This window comes from Microcaecilia unicolor, chromosome 8 (genome assembly GCF_901765095.1).
Source record: "Microcaecilia unicolor chromosome 8, aMicUni1.1, whole genome shotgun sequence".
NCBI classification, from domain to species: domain Eukaryota; kingdom Metazoa; phylum Chordata; class Amphibia; order Gymnophiona; family Siphonopidae; genus Microcaecilia; species Microcaecilia unicolor.
The window spans coordinates 117,999,601-118,016,425 of NC_044038.1; the positions used below are offsets into that span (position 1 = coordinate 117,999,601).

General features: G+C 46.2%; 1 protein-coding gene across 3 annotated transcripts in view; it reads left to right on the plus strand.

The window, feature by feature from the left end:
- Nucleotides 1-16,825, plus strand: part of SLC23A1 (solute carrier family 23 member 1) — a 329,954-nt gene that overhangs the window by 287,973 nt on the left and 25,156 nt on the right. For all 3 annotated transcript variants that reach the window (XM_030212485.1, XM_030212487.1, XM_030212486.1), the window contains one exon: nucleotides 13,793-13,936. In XM_030212485.1, the coding sequence (XP_030068345.1) occupies nucleotides 13,793-13,936 (144 nt within the window). The remainder of the gene's footprint in view (nucleotides 1-13,792; nucleotides 13,937-16,825) is intronic.

Genomic DNA, 16,825 nt, shown 5'->3' on the forward strand with positions numbered 1-16,825 from the left:
GCAGTCTCAGGTACCGGGTGCTAAGCCATACCTTCTCTCCCGGCAGGAACGTGGGAGCCACTTGTCTCCTACGGTCGTAGGTCTCCTTGGCCTTGACCGCTGCCCGTCGTAACTGTTCCTGGACCTTCCTCCAAGCCTCCTGAAGCGAACGGACCATGGACTGCACCTGAGGTGGGACCTCCGCGGGGGAAATTGGCGGAGGTAGACATGGATGGCGTCCATAGATGGTGCTGAAGGGTGTAGTCTGGGAGGCTGAATGCAGGCTGTTATAGGCGAATTCAGCCCAGGGTAGCAGCCTGGACCAGTCATCATGGTGTTGATTAGAGTAGGCCCAGAGGAACTCCTTTACCGTCTGGTTGACCCGCTCCACCATACCATTAGTTTGCGGGCAGTATGCTGATGAGAAAAGGGTGGTTACTCCAAAGGCTGAACACAATGCTCTCCAAAAGCGGGAGGTGAACTGTGAGCCTCGGTCAATGATGATCCTTTGGGGTAATCCATGGAGCCTGAAGATGTGGGTGATGAAACTGGTGGCAAGACTGCCAGCAGTGGGTAAGGCCTTCATTGGAACGAAATGAGCCATCTTGGAGAACCGATCTATACCACCCAAATGACATTGTTGCCCTGGGAGACCGGTAGATCAGTGATGAAATCCAAGGACAGGTCCTCCCAGGGCTACTGGGGTACCAGCATGGGCTGCATCAAGCCCCACTGCGTCTGTTGGGAACTCTTAGTTTGGGCGCATACTGGACAGGTGGACACATACTGCAGCACATCCTGAGCCATCCGAGGCCACCAGTATGACTGGGAGATCAGATGGAGAGTCTTGTGGAACCCGAAGTGTCCAGCGAACTCGGAAGCGTGCCCCCAGCGTAACACCTTCCTATGGAGACCCACTGGGACGGCCTTCCCTATGGAGGGAATACAGGCCGGGTTCAACATGGGGCAGGGCTCCTCCTGGTCCCTGGGAGCCTCGAAACTGCGGGACAGGGCATCTGCCTGTACGTTCTTATCCCCCAGCCTGAAGATCAGGCGGAAGTCGAACCGTGCAAAAAACAGTGACCACCGGGCCTGGCGAGGGTTCAGGAGGTAGAGTAGGTTCTTGCGGTCAGTGATCACTGTCACCGGATGCGCGGCTCCCTCCAGCAAGCAGCGCCAGCGCCCTTCCTCGTGAGAGCCGTCAGTGGAGCCGTGATGAGGGAGTAATCTGGATGAATTGCTGGTAGTAATTGGCGAACCTCTGCAATGCCCGCAGCCCCTGGGTAGCCGGCCAGACAAGGATTGCTGTCAATTTCCCGGGATCCATTTGCAATCCGATGGAGGAAACGATATACCCCAGGAATGGAAGACTCTGCTGGTGGAACGAGCATTTCTCCAGTTTGGCATACAGCCGATGTTCCCGGAGGCGCTGGAGCACTATGCGGACATGAGAAACATGCTGGGTCAGAGAGGAGGAGAAAATCAAGATGTCATCTAGGTACACGATTACTGAAGTGTAGAGCAGGTCTTGGAAAATGAAGTTCACGAAGTTTTGAAACACCGCAGGGGCATTGCAGAGGCCAAACGGCATTACCCGGTACTCAAAGTGCCTCTCGTGGGTGTTGAAAGCCGTCTTCCACTCGTCTCCCTCCCGGATCCGCACCAGGTTGTAGGCCCCATGCAAATCCAGTTTGGTGAAAATCTTGGCCCCTTGAAGGCGGTCAAACAACTCCGGAATGAGTGGAAGCGGGTACCGGTTCTTCACCGTGATCTTGTTCAACCCCCGGTAGTCTATGCAGGGGCAGAGAGACCTGTCCTTCTTTGACACAAAAAAGAACCCGGCCCCTGACGGCGAAGTAGATGCTCGAATGAAGCCTTTGAGGAGGTTCTCTCGGATATACTCCCTCATGGCGTGGGACTCCTCGCGGGATAAGGTGTAAAGATGCCCTCGGGGTAGATCGGTTCCCGGCAGGAGGTAAATGGCACAATCGAAAGACCGGTGAGGGGGCAACGTGTCAGCCGCCTGAGCACTGAACACGTCCCAGAAATCCTGTTAGTCGTTAGGCAGCCCGGGCAACCCCTCCTGCAGCCCTTGAAGCGGGGCAGAGCAGAGCGGCAGAGGAGGCTTGACCTGCTGGAGGCAGTGCTCGACACACCGGGAACCCCATTGCCCGATCTCACCAGTGGACCAGTTAATCACTGGAGCATGTAGCCGGAGCCAGGGCAGTCCAAGAATCACCAGGTGAATGGCTCAGGCAAGAACCAAGAACTGGATATTCTCCTGATGCAATGCTCCTACCTGCAGATGCAGGGGCGAGGTGATCCAAGTGATGGTCTGGGGAAGGCTATCCCCCTGGATGGAGGTGACCCGGAGCTCCGGCTGACAGGGCAAAGTGGAGCTACCCAACTGTGACAGAAACCCTGCGTCAATGAAGTTCCCTCTGGCCCCAGATTCCAGCAAGGCCCGAGTATGAACCTGACGCCCCTCACCTTGGAGCTTGATGGGAACAGAGAGCAAGTAGTCTGGAAGGGAGGCCAACCGGCCCAGAGCCACTCCCTTCATGGGGCTTGGGCAGGGGCAGTTCCCGACTTCCCAGGCTTGTTTGGGCAGGTGCCTGAGAGATGGCTAGCCTCTCCACAGTACAAGCATAGATGCCTTCGGAGGCGGTGGGCCCTCTCCTCCTTGGACAGGCGATGCCGCCCCATTACGATGGGTTCCTCCTTGGTTCCTTCCAAACTCTCCTCGTGGGACCCAGGCGTCTCTGGGCAATGGAGCAGACCCCTGGATCTCTGCACCACCGGCTGCATGGCCCTCTCCAGTAGTCGCTTCTGGAACCGAATGTCGATTCTCATGCAGAGTGCAATAAGGGCATCCAAAGTAGCGGGGATCTCTCTTCCAGCCAATTCATCTTTTATCTGGCCGTTCAGACCCTGCCAGAAAATAGCCGCTAGGGCCTCCTGGTTCCACCTAAGTTCTGCGACCAAGGTACGGAACCTGACAGCATACGCCCCGACCAACCCGGAGCCCTGCTGGATCCGCAGCAGCTCCCCAGAGGCAGAGGAAGTTCGGCCAGGCACGTAAAATACCATCCGGAACTGCCGCAGAAACTCCTCCAGGTCTGCCAAAACCGGACTCCGCTGTTCCCATAGTGGAGACGCCCAGGCCAGGGCAGCATCAGACAGCAGAGAGATGATGTAGGTCACTTTTATCTTGTCGGAGGGGAAGACCTCCGGTTGTAACTCAAACAGGATTTGGCACTGATTGGGAAAACCACGGCATGCTGCAGGGGTACCATCATACCGTGGAGGCTCTGGAAGTCACAACCGTGCAGTGGAAGCCTATGCCTTAGGGCCCGGAGGAGCTGCGGAGACCTGTTGCTGGAGTGCCGGCAGCTGGTTGCAGACCTCCTGCATTCTGCTGGACAAATGCGTTATTTGAACCTGCTGTTGATGCAATACCTCAGCCAGGTTGGAAAGCTCGGTTTTGTCTGGCGAGCTCATGGCTTTGGCCTACTGTTATGATTGGGGATGTGTAAGCCCTTGTGACCCAACTGAGCACGGCGAGGATGGAGTGCCACCGCACTCGGTCAGGCAGCCAGACAACCCCTAGCTGCACCTGCACTTAGCCACTGTTCCCCAGGAGTTGAGCCCCTGGGTTCAAGTGGCCGGCAGGACTTCCGGAACCGGCGGGGTTGCACGACCACTGACCAGACAGGTGGGCAAGCAAACACAGTCCAGGAGCCCATAAACAGCAGAGCAAAGAATAGTCAAAGAACAGTCCAAGGTCAAGGCAGGCAGCAACACAACGCGTAGTCCAGGAACAAACCAAGGTCAGGAACACCAGAACACAGGAACTGAAGACAAGAAGCACCAGCGTGGATCTCAAACACAATTGAGGCCGAAGCAACGAAGGACTGGAGGCAGGGCTTTAAATAGTGTAGGAATCAATCTCAAACATGTGCAGCTGTTCCAAGAGGGCTGCCCCCATCAGCAGAGATGCCCTATGTCCAAATATGGGCTTCCTTCCTGAAGCTAACCAACCCCAAGATGGCTGCCACAACTCGGGATGCCCATCCCAAGATGGCTGACCTATCCTGGAGATACCACAACAAAGATGTCCGGCTATCTCCGCCGGACTGCGCCTCGCCGGCGATTCAGCTGCGCAGGCCTGGAGCCAGGTGAGGAACGTAACACCCACTTAAAGAACATATTACATTCAAAGTCTGCACTCTAGTTCATAAAATCATTTACGGAGAGGCCCCGGTCTACATGTCAGATCTCATAGACCTACCATCCAGGAACACTAAAAGATCAGCACGCACATTCTTGGAACTACCCCCAACTGCAAAGGACTAAAATACAAATTAACATATGCATCCAGCTTCTCCTACTTAAGCACACAGCTATGGAATGCACTACCACTCGCCGTGAAAAAAATGCGCAACCTAACTTCTGGAGATTACTGAAGATCAGCCTCTTCAACAAGTCATACCACAACAATCCATCCTAACTACCAGACAATGAAACTCAAGCCTGAATTGGATAAAACCCAGCTCTCTATACTCAACTACCAAGGTCCACTCTACCACAAATGAACTTTAACGCAATACCACTTGATCTCTTATTCCGAATTACGAACTCTTATACTTAACTGCTTAATCTACCACGTCATTCATGATCCCTAATGTAACACCACTTGTATCTCTCACTCCGGAAATGGCGATCGCCATGACGGAACATTGTAAGCCAAATTGAGCCTGCAAATAGGTGGGAAAATGTGGGATACAAATGCAATAAATAAATAAATAAATAAATATTTCCATGCCTCTGGCTCACCTACTTTACTTTTCTCCTGACAGTTTCTTCTGGACCTCCCATGGGCAGGATGTTTATTTTCTCTAAAGTCCTATTCCTTGAATGCAACTGTTCACAGTCTTGTTCAAGTGTCTATCCATTGAGGTGTGGCTCCCCCAAGTTTTAACAACTCCTTTTTGTCTTTCTCATATTTCGCATGTTCATTCGTCACAGCATCAAGCAACTGGCAGGTGGCTCTGCTGTGACTCCAAAACCACCTCTTTATGAACTTTATCAACTCAATATTCTCCCTCTTCAGACTCTGCACTGCTCCCTGTACCTCACACAATCAGGTTTGGAGAGTCTCACATTTCTTCTAGACCCCCAACAAGGTCAGCACATGTGACATCCAGTTCCCTCTGGAGTTCAGTTATGCGCATGCTTGCTGCCTCTAATGTGTATGTTGGTTGTTCCTCCTGAGCACAGAGGGCTTCATATTCCCTGACCATCCCTTCCAACTCAGCACAGGTGGTATTCCTTTCGTTCTCCAGCTCACTGATATACAAATTCACTGCCCTCAACTCATCCACTAGCATGTCGGCAGCCACTATGTGAGCACCTCCAACACATCGATATACATTGTATTGAGGAAATCGCATGTACCGGACAACGCCTCAGGCCCAGTGTTAGCATTTTTCACCATGGCTATAGCTGGTTCACATGACTCAATACTGACAGCCTGGCCAGACAGTCTCCCCAAAGCCTGGGCTTTTATTTCCACAGGCTTCATTTTCACTAGGCTTCTGAGGGGAGGTGAACATGGCCAGAAGGACTTAACCAGTCTTCTGAGGGGAAATGAACGTGGCAGATATAGCACACACTCTCCACACCAACACAATCTGACAGCAAGGAAACAGCTTAACTATATGACACCAATAATTCACAGACAATAAAACCAAAGGGTTGCTTTACACAGCTGATATGACTTAATGCTGTGGAAAGCTAATTACAACACAGCAGTAAAATAAGAGATCAGCAGTACTGTCTTGGTGATGAACAGAAAAACGTAACGTGCTGTTACTCTGCTTACAGAAATGAAACACTCTTGCGGCTATTATCCAGTAGTTCTTAGCTCACACTAGTACTAATAGTAATTAGTTTTCTAGGAGACAGCTTTAACACTTACACAGTATGATTTACAGTTGTTTGACAGTAAATGAGAAACCTGTACTTACGAATGGGCTGTGTGTATGTTTAAAAGCAGAATTTTACTTAAAATATTTTTTTAGATTGTTTACTGTCTTAGAAAATGAAACTTTTTTCAAGGACCACTACTCTGGGAATAACACAGCCCGGGAAAAGTTCAAAACCTCCAGTACTTGTGCAAACACAGCCTGAACTATGAAAGTAAATTTAGCTGAAGCCTAGAACCCTAAGAAATTAATGCAGGGGTGTGGGTTAGTTGTTATCTAGACCTAATCTTATCTAGATCTCTCTGCTAATGATGTACATTCTGACCTTGGGAGTGATTTATCCCCATTATTATTTATTTATTTGTAGCATTTGTATCCCACATTTTCCCACCGATTTGCAGGCTCAATGTGGCTTACATTTGCCGTAATGGCGGTTGCCATTTCCGGCTAACAGAATTACAAAAGGCATTGCATTAAGGTGCATACATACAAGGTAAAGAAGAATCAGGGGCCCCAAAATTGTCTCACTGTCTCCAAATTGATAGGGTCACCTTGACAAAAAGTCAGGGTTTCATAAACAATGTGCAATTTGCCAGCCACAGCATCTCTCCAGCTGATGCTGATAGCAACCTTGTTATTCTAGCACATTGGGACCTTGTCAGCAGTTTTTTTGTTTGTATGCAAGGTTGCAGCTTCAGTAACAAAAGATGGAATAACTTTGAGTCTGCATCTTGAGGTCAAGTTGATAATGCTGAATAGTATCATGTATTACAAACCTATATATCTTTGTTATATAGGAACACCTATACTACTACTACTACTATAAATCATTTCTATAGCGCTACCAGTCGTACGCAGCACTTCACAATTTAACATGAAGAAAAGACAGTCCCTGCTCAAACGAGATTACAATCTAAATCAGGACAGACAGACAGCACAAATAAGGGATAAGGGTAGGACAGACAGAAGGACATATGGGAAAGGGACTGTTGAAGAGAGGAAGACAAGATAAAGGTTACGAGCAGGTAACAAGTTAGGAATTAAAAGCAACAAACAGGTAAGCCTTTAGCCCAGATTTGAAGGCAGTCAGGGATGGAGCTTGACGTAATGGCTCAGGGAGTCTATTCCAGGCATAAGGTGCAGCAAGATAAAAGGAATGGAGTCTGGAGTTAGCGCTGGAGAAGAAGGGTACAATTAGGAGAGATTTGCCTAGTGAATGGAAATCTTGGGAAGGAGTGTAGGGAGAGATGAGGGTGGAGAGGTAGAGAGGGGCAGCAGAGTGAATGCACTTATAGGTTAATAAGAGGAGCTTGAACTGTATACGGAAATAGATATGGAGCCAGTGAAGTGACTTCAGAAGAGGGCTGATATGAGCATAGCGACTTTGGCAAAATATTAATCGTGCAGCAGAATTTTGAACAGATTGAAGAGGAGAGAGATGGCTAAGTGGAAGACCGGTGAGAAGCAAGTTGCAGTAGTCCAAGCGAGAGGTGATGAGAGTGTGGATGAGGGTTCTGGTAGCGTGCTCAGAAAGGAGAGGGCAAATTTTGGTGATATTATAGAGGAAGAAATGACAAGTTTTAGCAATCTGTTGAATATGAGCAGAGAAGGAGAGGGAGGAGTCAAAGATGACCCCAAGGTTACGAGCAGATGAGACAAGAAGAATGAGCATGTTGTCAACAGAAATAGAGAGTGGGGGAAAGGGAGAGCTTGGTTTAGGTGGGAAGATAAGGAGCTTAGTTTTGGACATATTGAGTTTCAGGTGGTGGTGAGACATCCAGGCAGCAATGTCAGATAGGCAGGCAGATATCTTGGCTTGGATTTCTGCCGAGATTTCTGGTGTGGAGAGATAGACCTGAGAGTCATCAGCGTAAAGGTGATAGTGATCAACAGTGTCAAAAGCAGCAGAAAGATCAAGAAGGATGAGGATAGAGTAGAGCCCTTTGGATTTAGTGAGGAATAGATTATTGGAGACTTTAACAAGTGCAGTTTCAGTTGAATGAAGGGAGCGAAAGCCAGATTGGAGTGGATCAAGAATAGCTTGAGAAGAAAGAACGTTGAGGCAGCGGCGGAGGACAGCATGTTCTAGTATCTTGGATAAGAAAGGGAGGAGGAGATGGGGCGATAGTTGGAAGGAGATGTATAATACAGAGAAGGTTTTTTGAGGAGTGGGGTGACTACGGCATGTTTGAAGGCATCAGGGACTATCGCAGTGGAAAGTGACAGATTGAGGATATGACAGATGAAAGGGGTGACAGCAGAAGAGATAGTGTTGAGTAGATGAGTGGAGATAGGGTCAGATTCTATATAGTGTGCCTAGAGATCCAAACCAAAATCCAAGTGCATTCTGTAACAACGCGTGTAACTTATCAAGCTTAACTTAACAAGCAATATTGAGCACTAATTGGCAATAATTAGAATTTATGCATGCAACTCACTAAGCGTATTCTGTAATGTACTGTGCATAAGTTCTAATGTGCATAGGCAAAAAGGGGCGTGGTTATAGGCAGGGAAGTGGGCATTCTGAAATTTACATGCTTAGTTATATAATATGGCCTTTTACTCCTAAATCTACGCGCCATGTTTTCATTGGTGTAAATGGATGTGCATAGTTTTAGGTGCTGGGATATCAACTAAGCATATTCTATATATGTGCCTAAATCTAGGCACTGTTTATAGAATACGCTTAGGCAAGAATGTTTTCCACACAGATTTTTAGGTTTAGATTTTAATTTTTAGATTTTTTTAGGCGACATATATAGAATTCAGCCCCCCCCCCCCCCCCCCAATAGTTGCTTTTGAGCAACTTTAAACACTAGCTAAATAAACAACAATGTGTTTACTCATTCGCAACAAGATTTACGCCTAAATAAGCAGGGGTAGATAAGTCAAAGCTGACATCTTAAACTGATATCTTCCTTCTAATGGTAATGGAGTGATGTAATCATATTTGTCCACTGGAAAAATGGTTCTTGCTGCTGCATTTTGTACTTGCTGTAATTTAGTCTTCTGCGACTTTGTGCAATCAATGTAAAAAGAATTATAATAGTCTAAGTTTGAAAGTATCAAGACCTGAACTAATAGTCTAAAAATGCCATATCAAAAAAATTTCCAAATAGTTCGTAATTTCTTTAATAGCAGAAAAGAATCTCTTACCACTTTATGGGCCTGGTACCCAAGGATAATTGACTATCCACCTCAATTCCCAGAATTCTGGAAGAAACATCCAGTTTTATCTGTGAATTATTATGGTGTAGCATCAAAGTTAGTAGTGGTCCTACCCATGAAAACTTTGTTTTCCCTTTGTTAAGCTTCAATTTATATGCAGAAACCCATGAATCAACTAGATCTAAACAACCACACAGAGATCAGATTTATGTCCTGCATTGCTGATCGTAAAAGGCAATACAATAGTAATATCATCTGCATATATAAATGATTAAATCTTAGAGTTCTCTAGACATTTCGCTAATGGTTGCATCAAGATATTAAACAGTGTTGGGGATAATGGGGGAGCCTGAGCAACCCCCCCCCCCCCCAAAGTAACTCTCCAGGATGCCACCATTTCCTCACACAATTTCAGTGTATATGATTTCTCTAGAAGACCTCTAATTCAGTACAAAACAGGACCCTAGATACCAAAAAAGTACAATGAACATAACAAAAGAGTATGATCCGGAAGGGGCGGGAATTAAGATGGCGGCACAATAGGACGCGCTGAGAAGCAGCTCAGAAGTTCCAACTGTTTGAAAATTTGCTTGCGTTAAGATGCCACATTCTAAAAGAAAGGGGTCGATGAGAGTAGTTCCCCCACCTACCTCCACTCCTTCATCGCTTCAGCCGGGACTCGAGCGCTTTTTCGTGCCGGTTTCCTACGAAAGCAGAGATACGGATCCCATAGCAGGGATCTCTGGGGAAGCAGAGTCCATGCAGGGAGAGGAAATATCTCTCTCCCCACCATCTATACTGAAACCTCCTTGTCCGGCGACGTCGATGATTCCTGGGGAGCAGCAGCAGCCTACCGGAAGTGTTTTGGCTGAGTGCCCCTGTGAGGGGCTGGACTCGTTGAGGGAGATGCAGAGAGCAGAGGCAGGAGCCTCGGAGAACGAACAGGAGATAAATCTAGGAATGATATGGAAGAAGTTGAATGATATGGATGTAACTTTACAGCAGACGTCAGGTGAAGTCCGTGCCTTTAATAACAAGTTAACTGAGTTGAATAATAAAGTGGACGATAAAGACAGTGACTGCCAAAAAAGTACTAAATATGCAAAAGAATGTCGATTCTTTACAGGACTTCAAATTAGCTGCGATAAAAGATAATGTTGAAATCCGGAAAAGAATTGAACAGATTGAAAATTTTAATAGGAGACTATATTTGCGTTTGTTGAATTTCCCCAAGTTACTTGGGATTAATCCATATGACATGTTTAAAAGATGCCTAAAAGAAGTATTAAAGATGCCTCCAGAAACAGTTCCCCCAATAAATAAGCTATATTATCTTCTTACTCCCAAGGGCGAAATGGAAAAAGTGCAACAATCTGAAAACGCAAATTTGGAAATACATAATATTTCGGCAATGTTGGAACAAACCTTAGATGAAACAGAAAGATCCACTTTAATTGTATCATTGATTTTTGAACAGGTTTTAAATAATATAATGAGACTCTACTTTAAAAATTTTAAGACTTGTTTTGGTGGTATTAAGGTACAGATCTTCCCTGATGTCACGAAATCTACCCAACTTAGAAGAAAAACTTTTTTGGCATTGAAATCTAGAACAATTGCAATAGGAGGGACATTTTTTTTGGCATACCCGTGTAAATGTATCGTAAAGTTGGGTCAGGTTAAGTACACCTTTTATTCACCGGACCATCTTGTATCATTTCAAGATGCAAAACAGTTATAAGTTTAATGTGGGTATTTTGTGGCACTATCCAGCTCATTTTCGAAAGTGATCGCCAGCCATCTTCCGACACAAATCGGGAGATGGCCGGCGATCTCGCAAAAGCGGCCAAATCGGTATAATCGAAAGCCACTATTTTGACACTATCGCCGCTTTCCCGTCACAGAGCCGGCAAAAGTTCAAGGGGGCGTGTTGGCAGCAACGCAAAGGCGGGACATGGGCGGGCATGGGCGGGGTTACGAAATGGCCGGCTTTAGACCATAATGGAAAAAAAAACCCGGCGATGAAGAGCATTTGACTGCTTTTACTTGGTCCCTTTTTTTTCAGGTCCAAGCTTCAAAAAGGTGGCTGAACTGACCACATGACCACCGGAAGGAATCGGGGATGACCTCCCCGTACTCCCCCAGTGGTCACCATCCCCCTCCCAGCATAAAAAACAGGTTACAAATACTTTTTTGCCAGCCTCTATGCCAGCCTCAAATGCCGTACCCACCTCCATGACAGCAGATTGTGTTCTGTCCTCCGACAGCCTTTGCCTGCTTGTGATGTGGCTCTGGGGTGAGTGTGGCACCTTTTCTGTTATTTGCACTGCAGAGTCACATCAGCAATGCATTGTGGTGGGTATAGGTATTGGTAGTTGGTAGGCTCTGCTTTTCCCCCTGCTTACTGGGTCAGAGTGTGCCCTGTTTTGTTTCCTGTTGTAGTCCATGCAGTAGTGGCCATTTTTGTAAGACAGTTTTAGATCCCTTTCCTGTGTTACCCACGTCAGAGAACGTAGTTCTTACCTTGAATAGTGCTGAAAGAGGGCATTGTACACCATTGTGCCAGCTCTGACCTACTGCTAATCTTAGTACCAGGGGACTCTTTGCCAGTGGGGCACAACCTCCGATCTACAGTTAACTGTGAGTAAACGCGGTTATTTCAAGAATGGACTTTTTCAGAGAGATTAATCTTCGGGTGTCAACTGGTGTGCCAAAGTTATACAGCAGCAATATGTCCTAGAGGCTGTATGCAGGTCCCTGTAGCAGTTTTAGTGGGTGCAGTACATTTGTGGGTAGTGGGTTTGGGGGGGGGGGTGGGGGTTGGGAGGCTCAGCTCCCAAAGTAAGGGAGCTATGCACGTGGGAGCTTTTCTGAAGTCCACCGCAGTGACCCCTAGGGAGCCCGGTTGGTGTCCTGGCATGTCAGGGGGGCCAGTGCACTAAAAATGCTGGCTCCTTCCACGGCCAAATGCCTTGAATTTGGCCAGGGTTTGAGATGGCCAACATAACTTTCCATTATCGCTAAAAAACGAAGCCAGCCATCTCAAACCCCAGCCAAATCGAATGCATTTGGCTGGCCGGAACCGCATTATCGAAACAAAAGATGGCCGGCCATCTTTTTCGAAAATATGGGTCTAGCCAGCTGTTTGTGGCGCCGCCAAAATACATGCCGGCCATGTATTTCACCGGCGCTGTTCGATTATTCCCCTCCATGTTACTTTTGATGTATTATGTATTATAAATCTTCTCTAACTCTTTTCCGCCCCCCATTATTAATGTGGTCTAAGGAGGCAATAATTATTATATGAAGATGTTATTGAATATTTGATTGTTTACTTCATGTCTGATTGCTTTTCTTAGTGTTATGTTTCTTTGAAGATATATGGCTGTATTTCATTAACAAGAATATTCTTGTTAAAAGTTTAAAACTAATAAACAAGTTTAAATTTAAAAAAAAAAAGAGTATGATCCACCAAATCAAAGGCACAGCTTAAGTCAAATTGCACTATGACAGAAGTTTGTCCTAGGCTTAACATCTTCCGAGCTGTAATGATTAATGAAACCCTATACTGAAACCCGAAACAATTGCTCCATCAGTTTAGCCAACAGAGGGATGGATGCCACTGCATATTTCCATTTAAATTTTTCAAAATAGGAGTAAGCACTATCTCAGACTTGTAAATTAAGCCAATCTGTTAGTAAATTCACAAACAGTAAACTAGATGATTTTAACAAATAAGAAGGACGAATGTCTAATGAACAATGAGAACTAGTAAATTCAGCTGGAATTTCTAAGGGATTAGTAAATGAGCAGTCATAGATATCCCACTTACCACTCAATGAATCTCTAATTATATGTACCTTAGTCTTAGAAAAAGTTGCCCACGTCAATGCAGAAGGGTCCTCTTGTCTACAGTTCACTGCACCAACCACTAGGTTACTCCTGTGATCTGTCTTTTGCTCTAATAGGAATGGTCATCATATCTGAAGCTGTCATGGAGCCTGTCACATCTTAGGGTGGGTGGTAGGGGGGGTCTGTCACCACTGGGGAAAAAGAGGGGAGTTGTGCTTTAATCTTTACAGTGGTCACCGTTTAGGGCACCTTTTGGTCACTTATTCATGATTGAAACAGGTCTAGTCAAAAAGTCTTAATTTTGGGCTTAGACATTTTTGTTTTGTTCCAATATTGAAGAAAATGTCTATCTTTTAGTGCCATCCATGTCCCACCCAAAACATGCCCCCCCCCTTCCCCCAACAAACCCCCTTGAAATTTGGATGAACTTTGAAGAAACACATCACCACTTGGATGTTTTTGAGAGAAAAATATCCATCTGTCACCTTTTGACATTTTTTTGATGTTTTCTTGGCACCACATTTCATAGTCAGGGCACTGCATCTAGGCATTAACTTGTGGCACCCAGTTATAGAATTGTTCACCGAATATATAAATCAAAACTCTGTTCCATACAAATTACACCTACAGGAATCTACACACACACACAGATCATTTAAAAGTAGATGCAATTTTTAGATGTATCTACTTTTCACGCTTGTATATACTAATGCACTTTTATAATAGCCCTTTTTCTGCATGTGTAACATACTTTATAAATAGCCAGTGCCTGGTTGAGTTGTTGATTTGTGTCCTGTATTTTTCAGGAATGATTACAGCCATTGGTCTCTCCAATCTGCAGTTCGTAGATATGAACTCATCTCGCAATCTTTTTGTTTTGGGATTTTCCATGTTTTTTGGAGTAGCGCTGCCAAATTTCCTGGAGTCTCATCCAAACACCATTAACACAGGTATGCTCATTCCTCTCTCAATTAAACAGATCTTTGTTGGGTACAAAGAACATGAAATACAGGATGAAACAATATACATAAGCTGGAGAAAAAAATTGAGAATTTAATTATGCCTCTGTATAGGCTACTGGTGCAGCAAATCCTAAAGTATTATGTGTAGTTCTGGTAGCCCCATCTCAAAAAGGATATAGGGGAACTAGAAAAGGTTCAGAAAGAAGCAACAAACAATGTAAAGGGGATGTTGAACCTTCTGCTTGGAGAAAAAATGCTGGAGAGTACATAAGTACAATCATTGCCTTACTGGGACATATAGAAGGTCCATCAAGCCCAGCATCCTGTTTCCAGCAGTGGCCAATTCAGGTCACAAGTACCTGGCAAGACCCCAAAACAGTACAATAGATTTTATGCTGCTTATTTAATAATGGTCTATGGACTTTTCCTTTAGGAAGCCATCCAAACCTTTTTTTAAACCCCACTAAGCTAACTGCTTTTACTACATTCTGTGGCAATGAATTCCAGAGTTTAATTACACATTGAGTGAAGAAATATTTTCTTTGATATGATAGAAGTTTTGGAGTGGAAATGGTTGTTTAACCTGTCAAAGAGAGAAAAAAGAAGGCACATCATAAAATGAATGACCAGAAGACTGAATATGTATCTTAGAAAATGTTTCCATGTAGCATATAAATCTGTGGAATCTGTTAGCAGACTATCAGGCTTATTTTTGAAAGAGAAGGGTGCCCATCTTTCGACACAAATCGGGAGATGGGCGTCCTTATCTCTGGGTCGCCCAAATCGTCATAATCGAAAGCCGATGTTGGGCGTCCCCAACTGCTTCCCGTCACGGGGATGACCAAAGTTCACGGGGGTGTTTTGGAGGTGTAGCAAAGGCGGGACTGGGCGTGCCTAACAGATGGGCGTCCTCGAGCGATAATGAAAAAAAGAAGGGCGTCCCTGAGGAGCACTTGGGCGACTTTACTTGGTCCATTTTTTCTTACAACCAAGCCTCAAAAAGGTGCCCGAACTGACCAGATGACCACTGGAGGGAATCGGGGATGACCTCCCCTGACTCCCCCAGTGATCACTAACCACCTCCCACCCCAAAAAAAACTTTAAAAACTTTTTTTGCCAGCCTGAAATGTCATACTCAGGTCCATCGCAGCAGTATGCAGGTCCCTGGGAGGGGAGGGGAGGTATGTGTGTGTCAGCGGAGGCATAGCGAAGGCATGGATATCCTGCTGCCCCCCCCCCCCCCCCCCCCCCACAGGGACGGCCAAATTTTAAGGGAGTGGAGTGGAGGAGTGACCTAGTGGCTAGAGCACTGGTCTTGCAATCCAGAGGTGGCCAGTTCAAATCCCACTGCTGCTACTTGCGATCCAAAATCCAAATAAATAAAGGGGGTGTCAGAGGAATAGCAAAGGCATGGACATCCTTCTCACAGAAACATCCATGTTTTGGACATCCTCAACTGCCATCGCAGGGACGGAGGCATAGCAAAGGACGTCCTTCACCCATACTCTAAAAAAAAAAACACGTCCCTGACGAGCACTTGGACATTTTCACCTGGACTTGCATTTTTCTAAGGTTGTAAAAAAAGTTGTATTTTTCAAAGGTTGTAGACGGCAATTTATTTAAGGTTGTAGACGGCTATTATATATGCAGCGTGTCTGCACATATGAAGCCGTCTTTGGCATGCGCAGAGCAGCCACAAATAATTCTTGGCTGCTCTGCACTGGCTTCCCCTCCTTAGGAAGGAAATCATATGCAAATGAGCTAACAGTGAGCAGCTCATTTGCATGCAATTTCCTTCATGCATGCCTGTTCCTTTCCGAATCGGTAAGGGATCGGGAAGGGAAGGGCTTTTTCCGTTCAGTTAGTGCATCAGTTAGTCCACTGCAGTGCCCCCTAGGGTGCCCGGTTGGTGTCCTGACATGTCAGGGGGACCAGTGCACTATGAATGCTGGCTCCTCCCATGACCAAATGAGCTGGATTTGTTCATTTTTGAGATGGGCATCCTCGGTTTCCATTATCGCCGAAAACCAGGGACGACCATCTCTAAGGTCAACCATCTCAACATTTATGTCGACCATCTCTAAGGTCAACCTAATATTGAGATTTGGCCGTCCCCGACCGTATTATTGAAACAAAAGATGGCTACCCATCTTGTTTCGATAATACAGGTTTCCCCGCCCCTTCGCAGGGATGTCCTTCGAGGACGCCCTCAGGAAAACTTGGGTGCCCCGTTCGATTATGCCCCTTCACGTGGTCAAAGCAAAATGAAGTTCAAAATAGGTTTCAACAAGTTTCTGGAGGAAAAGTTCATTAAAAATTATTAGCAAGAACCGGGGGGATCACGTGATGCCTTAGAAGAAGCAGCAGCTCGTGGAGATTCCTCTTGGGCCCCCTCCCGGTTTTTTCGCCCTAATTCGGTAGGAATGTGCAAGATAAACCGGGGAACACCTCGCGCAAGTTGCAGATAGTGTATGGAGTCCTTCCTAATCCGAACAGAGGCGGGTATGCCGAGCAGACCAGCAAAAAAAGATTCAGCGAAGACCCGCGGGCCGCCGGAAACAAAGATGGCGCAGAGCCCAGGCGCCGAGATGCAGTCGTTCAATGATCTCCAGCTACAGCAAATAATTGACATGGTAAAAGGAGCTATGGAGTCGCAGTTTGCACAGCTATCTATACAAATGGCGACCATAGAAAAAGGGCTCGACGATACTGTGCGACGCACGGGAGATCTTGAACTTCGGGTCGCAGTGACAGAAGAGCGGGAACAGGCCATGGAGACATCAGTGCAAGCCTTACAAAAACTAGTCAAAGAACAAGGAGAGCTGATCGACGAACTAGAAAACCGTTCCCGACGAGCCAATATCCGCATCGTAGGAT